The 14552-nt window shown below is 31.9% G+C and overlaps 1 protein-coding gene across 1 annotated transcript; it reads right to left on the bottom strand.

Annotated features, from left to right (window-relative positions):
* Nucleotides 1–44: 44 nt before the first annotated feature.
* Nucleotides 45–13309, bottom strand: CDC39 (CCR4-NOT core subunit CDC39; the record flags this gene model as incomplete). The annotated part of the gene is made up of 5 exons (XM_020194874.1): nucleotides 45–128; nucleotides 166–284; nucleotides 1666–1993; nucleotides 3741–10970; nucleotides 11591–13309. The coding sequence occupies 5 exons, from the start codon at nucleotides 13307–13309 to the stop codon at nucleotides 45–47; spliced, it is 9480 nt and encodes a 3159-aa protein (XP_020047211.1).
* Between the last annotated feature and the right edge of the window lie 1243 nt (nucleotides 13310–14552).

Below are 14552 nucleotides of genomic sequence, written 5' to 3'. Positions count from 1 at the left end.
AAACTTATAGAAATTCTGGATAAACTAATGATTAGTCATTACTACTAATTTTGGGAATTTGAGATTACGTCAAGAGTTTGGTTGTTGATATCTGAAGGGTTAATATCTAGCTGATTATAGGGGTGTGACTAGTTTTGGTTTGAAGAGAAGAGGTATTTGATACACTGGAAATTCGATTGGAGTTATTTGAAAAGAATTTTCTGTGATGTCTAGAGATAGAGGGTTTAAGGGAGTATGCAAATTATTTGAAGAGACGTGGTTTGAATTCAGATTATCATTATTTCCTAAAGTCCTTGGTGTTGATATTTAATTTAAAACCATGGCATAAAATTATGTCAATGGACACTACCAAGCTACAGATTATTGTTGTTAAAACTGGGGTGCGTTACAGTTGCATATAATATCGAATCCATAGGATACTGGGTTGCAATTCGATTCAATCAAGAGAACGTATCCCCGGCATGTAAATGAAATATGGATTGGCTGAACTAAGATTGAACTTGACATGCATTTTTTGAGTATCCACTAATTATTAGTGAAGGATTGCTGTTCAGTTGCACAAAAAGACAATATCCAGCAACTTTGGAAAAGAACGGCATATAAACATTTCTTAACAATATATCAACTGAAAACCATTGTTCTCTCATCCAAAATATTTATGTACCAAATATTAATATACCAAATATTATTTAGTGAATAATTAATAATCAAAGCTTTTGTGTCTCATACATAGCAAACAATGGTATCCCAAAGCTACAGTCAAGACAATAAAATTCTTCTCATTGATAATTCAATAAAGTGCCTAAATCAGTTGCTAAAACAAGGTCGAGCATTAAGTAATAATGAAAATATTAAAAAGTTATGAGTTCTTTGCTAGAGGAAGCAAATAAATTTAATATAAAATCTGCTATCATTTGCGACAGCACCAATATAAATAATCGTACGTTTTTTCATCTCTCCTAGTTTTTTATTTCCTTTGGAAAAAAACTTTTCATTTATCACCGATTATCATGAAGAATTAAATTCTATTGAATATCAAGATCGACAGAAGTTTTTACCTGCAGCATTTTTGTCTGTGAGGAATCATCTTTTTAAATATTTGTTTACTCGGCAAAATTCTTTAAAAGAAATAATAAATACCATAAATTTTTTATTTTCTGAATCGGACGACGCTAGATTGTAAAAACAGTCGTAATAATAGGTTTGTTGTGTTAGTAGAATTAGTGTTAGTTATGGTCAATATAGTAGTAAAATTATACATCATCCAATAATTTGAATTCATCTATGTTTAAGAGCCCAACAGATTCATCATGCTTACTATTCAGTAAAGCAGATGAAAAAGAAAATGGTTGATTCAAATCCCTAACATGAAAATGAAAGCTTCAATATCGAATAATGTTAGTGAACACATACCAAAAGGTTTTATGTAGCATGAGAAATCCAGACATTTTATAATCATTAATATACGATTTTATTGGTAAACAACCAAAGACCATTATTTCCAACATATATATAATCTAAACATATCAAACTCAGGTTTATGAGAAATAGGTTGGAGGAGATAGATATAAAAGTGCACAACCACGTGTTAATCTGCGGGTTAAATCATAAAAACGGCTTCTTGCAGTATTATGCATAGTATTTAGCCGAGGATAAATGTGTCACTTAGACCCTGAGTGTTTTTAAACTTTTCAAGCAATAATCTGGCTTTTTCATTACTAAAAGTAGAATTATTTGAAATTGTGCTTAGTGCATTAATGCAAGTTGCAAAATCACTTCTCAAAGATATTGGTTTGGCTCCAAGAACAATCTCATCAATCAAATTGCAAGCAAAATTAATCAAAAACTCATCTTTGGCTAATATGGATTTGGATAAAGGACCATCTAAATCAGATGCAGAAATAAGACCCATGTTTAAAAATTTTTTCATTAATTTAATATTATATTTTCTTGAATCATCTGAATTCACTAATTTTATCCAACCATAAGATATCTATTTTATGCCAAAGATCGTCTACTATTATCTGGAAAATTAATAAAAACAAATTAGTGTCCTATTACGATCTTTTTGAAGATATTAATTTGTATTTTAATAAAGTAGAAAATGTTCAATTATGGTTTGAGAAAAATTAAAATCAATAATTGATTTGTGTTGAATTTGATAGAGATAATGCGGCTTTCAAAGATGATGAAGCTTTGAAATATATTTTTGACAAGTACCATAAATATATAGATGTGTACAATAACAATTGTTTATTGAAGCAGTAAAGGAACATTGAAAATAGATTCCATAGGGTCTGAAAACTTACATGGAAGATTCATTTGATGGAAATATATAAAAATATTATGAAAAAGATATAACCAAAATTAAAGAATTATCAAATGATATAATATTGGGAAAAGGACTAAAAGAAGAGAGAAAGTTGATGAATTTGAGAAAGGAATGTTAATTTATAGCATTGTAAAGCATAAAAATAACTTTTTCCATGGTGATTTCAAACCTGATAATATATTAATTAATGATAAAGATCAAATTAAAATCATAGATTTTGAAAGAGAAATATCTGAAATATACAATTCAGACTGGATATTTGATAAAGAATCTGATTGTGTTTGCTTAAAGAGGATTACAAATGAACTCAGTAATACTAAACAACTAGCAAAATAATTATTAAAGCTGATTCTGTAGCCCCATTTTTACAATATTCAAACATTACACTGTTATCTGATCTAGTTTTCTTTATTTCATATTTTTATTTTCATTTTAATATATTCTTGTGGCAGTTTAGTGTTGACATATTGGTGTTAATGCTGTCAATGCTATTAATGCTGTTATTGGTGTCTTTGTTGAATAATATCAGAATCGAATTTAATTCAATCTGATTAATTGTTAGCCTATCATTTTTCAAATAATTGTGAAGTTTCTTTTACTGTTATAGATTTCCAGAATATTCAATCATCTACCTTTGTTGCGTCATGTAATTTGAATATTAAATTTTATATCCAAATTATGTAATTCTGTTTTGTTTTAGTGTGAATATTACAATCTTGATATAAATCAGCCTAAAATCACATAATTGATAAATTCAATTATATCGTTTAGAAAACTTGAATTTAAATTATTTTTCTAATTGTTTTCCGAATTTTTTCCATTAGTGCTTATCAATAAATCAAAAAATACTTCATTAATTTTATTATTTTTCAATCGTGGCTGGATGATAGTGACAAAACACCTAATCAACTGGCTTAAAACTAAAAGCTTGATCTATAATGAATACTTATTGTTTTCAAAAACGGCGATTCTGCTACAACCAGAAACAAGCAACAAATTTCAATTAAGAGGATAATAAATAATTAACTCAATTAACGATTTAGTTGGCTACATCACTACAAAACCCTCTTAAGTTTATCTTAATAAATAGTTGTACCTTTTGCTCTTCATTTAGCTCTGCAGAAACAATAAATTTATCCGTTATTTTGGAAAGAATCGCCAAAGAATCAAAGAAAAAAATCCCTAGAGACAGCAAATGCCAAACAATTTCACTCATAATATACATTCATTAAACTATATATACACTGTGTTTGAACTGAAAGATGTCACCACTCCAGGCAAAGCTAAAACAAATTCTAATGAAAAAAAACTTATCTAAAACAAAAATTAACCATAATCGAAATAAGCAAGCAAGAAAAAACGTTAAAAAACAGATCCTTGTGCTGTTGAGCAATAACTAAACACTGACCTGGGTTTTTTTGATGTGGGTAATGAAAGTTGTAAAGACTTTCTCAACTTCAGGAATCAACTTAATGAAAGGTAGTTCATTGAACTTGATGTCTTTATTTCTCAACAATTCTGAAAACAAAAACGAAATGCCCCAAGGTTGAGGCTTGTTTGCAATCATTCTTTCTAGCAACACACGAGAAACCACTTGCTGAATATTCTCTTTTTTCTCTTTAAAATTGGTTTTGAACAACAACAATAGTAGATTTGTAAACCAATAAGTATGAGCATTTGGATACCTTAATTGATTACATATTGCAGAAATAACCTGATATTGGGTTTCAATATTAGTTTCTTGAATAATATTTGAAATTAGAGCAACATGAGAGGATTTGGGATTAAACTTGATTTCATTGTCACGACGTTCATCAACCTCCACAATACCCACATACAAAACAATTGCATTGATGATTCTGATATTAACGGATGTAGTATTATAACCAATTCCAGATTCTTTCGCCTCACTTTTGATTTTGATTCCATTCAACACATTCTTTAGCAAAGAGTTAGAAGGAACCCTAAGATAATTGTCAATTGGCTTTTTCAATCCTTGCTTCAATAAATCAGTTGAAGGCTCAATTTCAATGTTTGGAATATCTTTGTTATACTCAATTAGATCATATGCACGCATGTCCTCAATAGAAAATGGATCGACCAATCGCAATCCACTTGGAACAGCTGAAAAAACAATGTTTTTCAACTGGATAAAACTGCTAGGGATGGAATATGACAATGGGTAGTGATACTCTATTAAAAATTCGGGATAGTCATGCAAAATCAAACTAAAGATATTTGTAAGACCTCTGCAGCTAGTAGCAATATCTTCAGGAATTTCTTTGCCTTTGATATGTTCATTCTGGAAACGCAACAACGAAATTATTAACGTGATAATTTTTTTCCATCCAGCTTTGTTTGGAAACTCAATCATAGTTGGTAAAAAGAATCTGTGGGATATTAAAGATATCCATCCAAATAAAAATGCAGGAAACATTAAAGGCTGATAAGAATTGAAAACATCCCCCAAGTACAAAAACATCTCCATATCGAATTTAAGAAACTCTTCACGAAATTCATCATCTTTTAGATCTTTAATTGAAACCCTGATATCTGTCCACTCGCTCAAAATTCCAGAAAACAATCTAAAGTAAGGTCTTTCGTTAAAAGTTGAGTTATTTTCATGATCATAAGCAAACTGTAAAGATATAATTGAAATAACCTGTTTCAAAAAAATCATTCTATTGCTACCACTATTTTTACCATCTAAACCACTGCTTTCTTGAAGATAAATCAACTTTACAATCAATTTTGCTAAAGCATCTGTAACAGCAAAAACGTCATTGCTGGTTTTGTCTTTGTTATTGATATCAGTATCTCTCAAAAAAGAAACAACTGAAAATTCTACAGCAGTTCTGAAAAATAAAGCCATATAGTCTGGTTTATTAAATATGTTACGTTGAAACATTTGGATTATAAATGTGTTTAATAATTTCTCAGTGGTTAGCGGGTTTTGATTTAATCGAACCCACTCACCAAAAACATACTTCAATGACAACTTCAAGGAAATTTTGGAATCCATAACACAAAGTGCAGGGCCTTGAGTATTTTTAAACTTTTCAAGCAATAATCTGGCTTTTTCATTACTAAAAGTAGAATTATTTGAAATTGTGCTTAGTGCATTAATGCAAGTTGCAAAATCACTTCTCAAAGATATTGGTTTGGCTCCAAGAACAATCTCATCAATCAAATTGCAAGCAAAATTAATCAAAAACTCATCTTTGGCTAATATGGATTTGGATAAAGGACCATCTAAATCAGATGCAGAAATAAGACCCATGTTTAAAAATTTTTTCATTAATTTAATATTATATTTTCTTGAATCATCTGAATTCACAATCCACCAAGTAACATCTCTACCAGTTATAGGAAATGCCTCACAAATTTTATCTAAAATAAAGAACAAAGTTTCAGTGAAAAGTGAATCTTCAGGATTTTCGAGAATCTTGCTAACGACATGTTGGGCAACTTTAGTGGGAAATTGATTTTTAAATAAATGTTTAAAAGAACCGCAGGTGAACAAAATGGCATTTATTTTTAACGTAAACACATTGTTGCTAACCAAATCGATAAAAGAAACATCCAAATTTTTCACTGAGTTAATCAAGCTGTCAATGTTACTGTTTAATGTTATTAGTCTTTCATTGACAGTATTCTGTGAATCAATAATAGGATTTTGAGAACTAGAAACGGAAGAAAATCCTGTTTGAACATTTACCGAATTTGAAGGATCATTATTTGAGTTTGGGTAAGTGTCAAATATTGGAATACCATTAACAATCTTTTTGACCACTTGGGGTGAACTGCGCACCGCATTATCAAGCTGATTTTGAATTGCCACAACAGGCCTTTTCCCAAAATTATCATAAACCAAAAGTTGTTGTGGGGTTAGCCCTCCAATCTTCAATCCTAAAGGGGATGGTAATTCGATAGAGTATGATGAAGCAACAGGTGAATAAAACTCTTGATTAGGATTCTCCAGACGATGTTTTCTGCGAAGAAGAACTTGTTGCATAATTTTCAAATCAATTTCATGAACAGCCATGTACATTGCAGCATTTTGAACAATTTCCAATGCACCATCAAGATTGTCCACAATTGCAAGATTCAAATCATTAAGGTGTTCTTGATTAATATATTGGAAAGCAAAATTTTTTATTTTATCAATCAATATTTCTCGGCAAGTAGGTCTAATATACTGTCTAACAAGGGATTTGACATGATTATGAGCAGAAGCAACTAATTTTGTTTCATTAACCTCAAGTGAAAAATCTTTCTCGACAAGTGTTGAAGAACTTCTAACACATGTGGCTACCGTTCTATCAAGACAAGTAGATATGCAATCTCCAATCACATTCTTAAGAACATTTTGAAAGAAAGCCCTGAATTCAGGCACATTTGCAAACGTTGACTGGCCAGCTAATGAATTTAAATAAGCCTCCAAAAAGGGAGTAATATATAAAAGTAGATTCTCAGATGTCATACCTTCTTCAGCAATACCAGATTGATTAACATTTGAGACAAGTACTTGTTGTGAAAATGACATTTCATCTGAAACTTGTCCATTAAACTGCTGATTTGATACTTGAGTATCAAAACCTTGTTGAGGTTGTCCAGGCAACTGAGATTGATTAACAACTTCAGCTTCACTTGGATACTCGATATGAGGCTGGTTTGGTTGTTGAATTTCCTTCTTTTGAGATGATACTAAAGTAGAAGTAGAAGAGTTAGATCTAGATGCTTTCGCAAGAATACTTCGTTCAATAGTTGTTCTAGCCATATCTCTTGCAACATTCAAAAGCTTTTCTTTGTGATTTAACTGTTCTTGAATTTCATTAGTTAGAATTTTAGAAGGGACAATATTTTCTAATTTTAAGGAAAGCTCATTGCATAAAACTTCAATTTCAAATTTGAGATTTAAAATCAAATTTGCTGTTTCATATAATTCTGCTAGAACTTTTATTATACCAAGAGTCCAAGGATTAGGGGGTTTGAAAATTTCGGAATGTTTTGTTTGAATTAACACTTTACAAACAAAGGGTATAACAAAATCTAGTTTTTTTTTAAAGTAACCTTCAACCAACAAGTCTTTAAATTCAATATTTTTGTATAAAATGACTCTATTTTTTGAAAAAGATAAACGTCCAACCCATGAACCCAAATTTTTCAAGCGACTCTTCCCATTTTCTTCCCCGCGGTTCAAAAAAATAACTATTCGCTGAAAAGTGATCATCAAGACATGATTTTCAAATAAATTGGACTTCATTTCATCAACTATCTGGTGATATAGAGGATGATTGTTTGCTTCTGTTTCAATTCTGTCTTTAATCAAATAATTCGAAAACCAACCATAATATTTATCCACCAAAAGACTTTTAATATCAGGCATCTTGGTATCAAAATTAGAGAAAGTAATATTATTAAGGATAAATAAGAGTTTATCCGAAATATCATGGTCAGGATTCTCTTGAAAAACATCATTTTCAACCACCGAGGTAGCTTTAACAGATTTGAAAATTATATTACCATTGCTTTGAGAGTTTCCAGAGGAGTTCCCATCATTAGAGTTCATTTTTAGCTTTCCAGTAACAACATTCTCAATAACTTTGTAAATTTCTGGTTGAGTTGAAAGATTAGAAGATTGTAAAAGGAAATTACAGTATGAAGGCCATTCTACAAGTCTATTTTTGCATACTGTCAAAGCCTGCACAGCAAATTTAAACTTATTAGATTCAATGTGGTCCTTGGAAGATTCCAAAATATATTGTAAGCAAATTGTTAGAGTAAGACCTTGAATAATTTGAAAATGAATTAATGAGCCAAACAAAAGAGAAGTTAATTTTAGAGGTGTCATTGGATAAGAAGGAAAAAATTTATACTCATCTAATAGAGAATGAATGATGCACGCAAATAAATCCTGTTCAGCAGGATTATCTGATTCCTTATATTTTCCTAAGACTAAAACTAAATCTCTAACACCAGTGACTTTGTCATATAGTTGAACAAAATAGCTTTTCATTTTGGCTTCAGTTTCTTCAACAAATAAATTAGTAGGTGATTCAGCAGCACTTTTCAATATCGCATCATCATGTCCATTTCCAAAATTGATCAATCTAGGATAAGTATCAATACATTTTTTTTTGATGATATCTAATTTTTCTCCTGCATCAGGTAGGCCAGTTGCTAGCTTGTCTAACAACTTTAAAAAAAAACTGAGTATTTGAAGGGGCAAAATAGAATTGGAATTTAAGATGGTAGAGTTCTTTTGTTGGTTATTAGCCTTTTGTTCCAAGAATGACCAAATGTGATTGAAAATGAAGCTCTTGAAATCCTGAATGGAAAGAGCACTTAAGGGAATCGGAAGTGGTTTTTCAGAAACAATTCTATCAATTATATCAGTGGTGAAAAATTTCTCGATCAACTTTGTTTCACCGTCCTGTGCAACAAATTCAGACGAAAAAGTCAAACAAAGAGGGAATTGTAATGGCCAGATATAGCTTAAAAAGGGAATCATGTAATTCGAATCTTTTAAAAGCAAAGTGATTTTGATTATCGAAGCGGGATCTTTGTTTCTTTGAGAAATTTCAAAAACCAAAGAAATAAAGTGATTAAAATTTTGATCAAGAGAAGCATATTTTTTTGCAATTAGGGTTAATAAACCAAGTGAATTAGAAGTTGTCAACAAATGGGCAATAATGCTGTCTATTACGTCCACAACAATTGGCAAATTCTGAAATTTCTCAATATCGAGGGCAGCAAGAGCAATATATTCGGGGGCATCTCGTAAATCATTTTCAAACAATTTCGTTGAGGGGTCAGTTTTTCCAGTAATTGAAATTATCTTGAGATAAAACTTGGATATGTTTAAATAGTAACATAAAGAATTTTTTTCATTTTTAAAGTTGGAGATAGTGGAAGGAGAAAAGCCACCAACTTCATCGTTTGATCCATCGTCAAAAGTTTGAAAAACAGTTTTCAAGTTTGTGCATTTAAAAAAATTAAAGGCGCCTTCAGCTGGAGACAAATAGTGCATGTAATTGAAAATTAAATATCTCAAGTGGTTGTTGATTGTATCTAAAGTGGCTAGCTTGACGAAAAATAAATCAATGATTTCATCAGATACTAGAGAGGATAAAAAGTTGCAAATAGAGGCGACTGAAGGTTGATAATTGACATAGCTGATTTCTTTTAAATAGTTTGTTAAAATCAAGTCCAAAATGGAATTCCAATCGGGTTTTATTTGATTTATTTGAATATTTTCAGAATTTGTGGAGGATAAATATAGATTTTGAAATAAAAGTTTCAACTGAGAGCCGATTGCCATTGATTCAGGGACAGATAGTGGAGTTAAAGAAGTTAGGCCATCTGGATTTGAGTTTGTTAGTCTTTGAGATTTTGGAACCAAGACTTCAGATAGAATAATGGCAATGGCCTGGTCGAATTTTAATTGATCATTTAAATCTTTTTGAACAAACAATAGATTATTTAACAACTTATCAGGAGTTAATAGTTCTGGGGGTATGTTTGAGATTTTATCTTTGAAGGGAATTGATAAGCTTGAAATTATTGGATTCTTCTTCAAGTAAGCATTTAGAATTGAGTTTAAGGTTTCTAGAAAAAATTTAATATTTTGAGAATTTAAGAAAGTGAGTTTGAAGTTGATGTAGTAAAATATGATCAAAACGTCAGATAAGTGGGGGAAAATGATTATATCGGAATCAGTTTTCAAGTATGAAGAGGAGGATATTGAGCATAGCAAACGAAACAAGTCAATAAGAACCTGGGGGTTATTTAGATTATGAAATCTATAGGATTTGTCTTTTAAGCATTCCAAAATGGAAGGTAAGTATTTGATTAAGGATTGAGCGGATTGTTCAAGAAGGATGGGATCTAATTTTTTTTGTTGATTATTGTCAAAGGCATCAATGCCGAAATCATTGTTATGGGATAAAGTGTTTAAGTTTGTATGAAAAGTTAAAGATAATAAGAACTTTTGATAATTGTCTAATTGGAAGTGGTGTAAAAAGGTCTCCCAAGTGAATTGTGATAAAAAATTATTCTCAATTTGAACGGCGAGAAAGAATTTTTTTAAGTTGATAGGATTTTCGGTAATCAAATTCAATTCTTGGAAGATTAACTTTTCAAGAGGAGATTTAAAGTTGAATGAAGCATTAGGATTAGAAATGTAATTATTATTATTATTATTATTATTATTATTATTATTATTATTATTATTATTATTATTATTTGATTGATTATTAGCAGAAGAGATTTCGGTAGAAGAATGATTGATTAAGTGGCGTAAATAAGTAGCATAGACTTCTGGTGGATTGGATTGAGATAAATGGCAAATTTGCCTTACTGTAGAGTCCCAGGTTTCGTCATTAATGGATGAAGCCAACAAGAATAGCTGAGCGCTTATTGTAGAAATTAGGTCTAAAGAATTTTGAGATAGCGATTGATTGGAATTATTGGATAAGTTTTTATTTTGGTTTGGTAAAACCGCTGTTTGAAGTAAAGAGTTAATATTGATAGGAGTGGATGAAGCCGACCTATTACTGCTGCTGTTGTTATTATTATTATTGTTGTTGTTGTTATTATTGATATTATTATTGATGTTGATGTTGGGATTAGCGCCCTTCAGCGCAGAATTAATTTGTTGAGACAGTTTTGAAAGATTACTAATATAAATTTACAGAATAGTAAAATCAATAAATGATTTAGAAAAATAGAGATAGATCTATGAAAATAATATGGAGGTGTATGGAACGCCACGTAAAACAGGATCTAGGAATACAAACTGTATGGATGGAGCAAAACAGGAGAAAAAAAAGGAAAGGTATCAAAGAAGAAGGAAGAATCAATGGATTAGATGCTTGCTTTTCAATGGGAGTGAAGATGTGCTGCTGGTTGGATGGATTTCGCGAGAAAAGGAGAGGAAGGAAAAGAAGCAGAAGGCAAAGATAAAGCAGAGGAAAACAGTCAATAGGGATTAAATTTTTGCTTCGAAGACACGTGATTGGCTCTGCAGCTCAGACCCGCAGCCACAGGCAGGTTTCACGGTTAGAGCAAGTAGAGAGGTGCTGGTTGGCGCGTACTGGTGCGTGTGGTTTAGGGCTGGGGAGCGTCGTTATGGCTTTGTGGCGCTGCTTCGAGGTTGGGCTTTGCCTCTTCGGGCTCGGCCGTGTCTTCGGTTTCGTTCTCGTTTCCGTTTTCGTTCTCGTTTCCGTTTTCGTTCTCGTTCTCGTTGTCGTTGACGTCCCCTTGGTTGTTGAGACTCTCTTCCTGCTCTTCAATGGAGTCTTGCAAATCCTCATCGACATCGATTTCGTTTAACTCGTCGTCAATAAAGAGCTCTTCCACGGTTTGTAGATCTTCCTCAATGTACTTTTCGTTTTCTAGTTTCAGAATCTGCTCTTTGATCACAATCTCGTTCAACTGCTTCAATTCCTCCACTGGTTTGTTGATCTTCAAACTTTTGTAGAACTTGTCAATGCAGGAGTTTGAATTGCCAAAAATATTTCTGTTTTGGTAGTTGGTATTGCTTCTCAATAGGTTATACAAATCTTCTGCGTCCAACTCCTCGTCAATAGAGTCATTTAAATCTTCATACAAATTCCAGTTTGAATTCAATTTGGGATCACAGTAGCAGTTGTTCTGCACGTACAAGCTTTTTCTATTGCTATTCTCCCCACTGCTATTCAGTTCATCGTCAACAATTGCCAATGGACAGTTGTTTTTATTGTCTTTAAGGTTGTAGTATCCTAGTGGTATGCCAGAGTGCTGGTCAAGAAACAAGAAATCTTTTTTAAAATCGAGTACCAACGACATGATTATGGTTCTGATGATATAATCAGGCCAGTTATTGTAGTAAATACCACCGTTGGTATCAAAAAGATCAAATAATTTGCAATATTTCTCGCTTCTTAAAAAGTTCAAGTCTGCAATTTCATTTCCCGTGTAAAACACGCAATCGTTATAGTCTCCCTTTAAAATATTGTCATCAGTATCACTAACAAACCTCAACAAATTGCTATGAAAGCTGGTCAAACTTTTGAATTCTCTCTTATTATTCTGCTTCAAATCATTTAAATATTTGAGTGTCACATTCCATATTTTTTCCGACATGTATTTGTCAGCAGTATCTATCAAGCTGATTGCAAACTTGTAGCTGCCCTTTTCAAATTCCTTTAATATATCATACTCTTGGATATCGCACTGCAATTGGATATTGGGTTCGATTCTCCAATACGAAGAATAGTTCAACAAAGGCTCAATGTTGTAGAACAAACCCGAATAAAAGCGAGACATGTGCTTGAAACTATCAGTGTTGGTTCTTTTGATATTTGGGAATAAATTGGCTTTCTTTCGCAAAGCTATTCTTGATTTTTTGGCCAAGTTCTTGTCCACATGGTTGGGTATCACCCAATACTGTCTTTTGTTCAAATGGTAAAAAATCACTTTTCCTGAACAGTAGGAGGCCACGATTTTCTTAAAATTGGCCGTAAACCCTCTGTCTGTCACAATCACCCAGTCGTAATTGTAATATTTGTTGAAACGGTTTTCAACAGAAATAATTGAGGAGACTAGTCCAATTATGTCGTTGTTTCTCACTAGTGAAAACAACGTCGCATTTGCTTTCACATAGCCTGGATAGTAGACATTCCTCAACGGCGATACTGGCTCAAAAATCACATATTTGTTGTCTCCATAAACATCAGTCTCCCTCTTCTGGACCCCAAAATGAGTGGTGATAATTTTTGTGGTGCGATTGAAATTAAACTGCTCGCTAAACTGCTGTATATTGTCCTGGTCTCGATTGTACTTGACGGTTATATCACTCTGGGTCGTGGCATTGCTGAGAGACAAACTGTACTTGGTGGTATTGCTGGAGAACGCACTGAACTTGTACAACAACACCACCGATAGCGATACGATTGCAAACAACTGTATTTGCCTAAGTCTTCGTGAGTTCATGCTGGATCAATGCAGTATCTCTCCCTCTGCCAGACATCTAAACCACCTTTCTCTGAGCTTCTTATCGTCCTTGTTTCCAGCTTCAAATCCACCTCAAACAGGGCTTCGCGCCCGTTCCACGTGCCCTCCTTCCGGCCCTGTGACAGTGGGACTCTTTGCTCTGTAGATCATCAGCACAGTTTACTCCCTCCTCTTTGCTTTATCCAGATAGCTTGTTGAATCTTGGGCTCTACATGGCTGTTGATTTCATAGATTAATTGTTTTCAATCTGGTAGAAGCACTTTAGTGGTGAGATCCAAATACTTCCATGCTAATAACTCAGGAAGAACAGTTGCATCTCAAGATCATCACAGAGCATCATCTTGAAAATAGTTGTAAAGGTGGTTTTGGAAGGTGTTTTCTACCCAACAGTAATCATAACTGAAGAGTCATAAATAACAATAGAAACTCATAAAAATCGTTTAAAAAACCTGAAACACTTAAATGAAAAATTAGTTTTTAACCCCAAAATTTATTAGAATGAGTCAAATTTTAGATTGGGTAATAGGAAATTGAAAATTTATTTCTTATAATATTCAATTAATTTATCTGATCAGAGTGAAATTTAGCAGAAAACAGCATCTGTCAAAAATCCAAATAGTCTCTACATAAATTTCAATTTTTATTAAGATATTCATCCATTGGTTTTGGTATAAAATTTAAATCATTTTTTATTACAACACAATGCAGCACAGAACAATAGAATTAGCAATTAGAAAATAAAAAATCTAGAATAAATCATAAAATAAAAAAAAAACTGTTTAAGAGATGAAACAAATAAACTTGAATTGCAAAAACTATAATTTCTCAGATATATTATAAATATTATTTGATAATTATGCTAGATCTTATTATTTTAATTTGATTTTAGTTGTGCTCTTTATTCAATTAATTTATTATAAATTAAATTAAACTAAACGGCAATCAGATTTCACCTAAAATGTGATGAAGATAATTTTTGGAAACTCTAAAAGGTTATAAATTGAGTTCACAGTTAATTTTTCAGCTTAATATTTAAGGACATTATCAGCTTTTATAGATATAAAAAAAATGGTGTATAGACTGGTGTGTAATGATAATGAACGCTTTGGATTGAAACTGGTAAACTGTAACTTGTGCTGTGTGTTTTATTGAAATAGGTGAAATTTTGTGAAAAATAATCCAAAAGCAATAATTTTTATCACTANATTGAAGAAAAATAAGA

Source organism: Ascoidea rubescens, assembly GCF_001661345.1.
Source record: "Ascoidea rubescens DSM 1968 unplaced genomic scaffold ASCRUscaffold_7, whole genome shotgun sequence".
Taxonomy (NCBI): domain Eukaryota; kingdom Fungi; phylum Ascomycota; class Saccharomycetes; order Ascoideales; family Ascoideaceae; genus Ascoidea; species Ascoidea rubescens.
The sequence above is the reverse complement of the archived record's forward strand: the minus strand, read 5'-3'. Positions and strand labels throughout refer to the sequence as shown.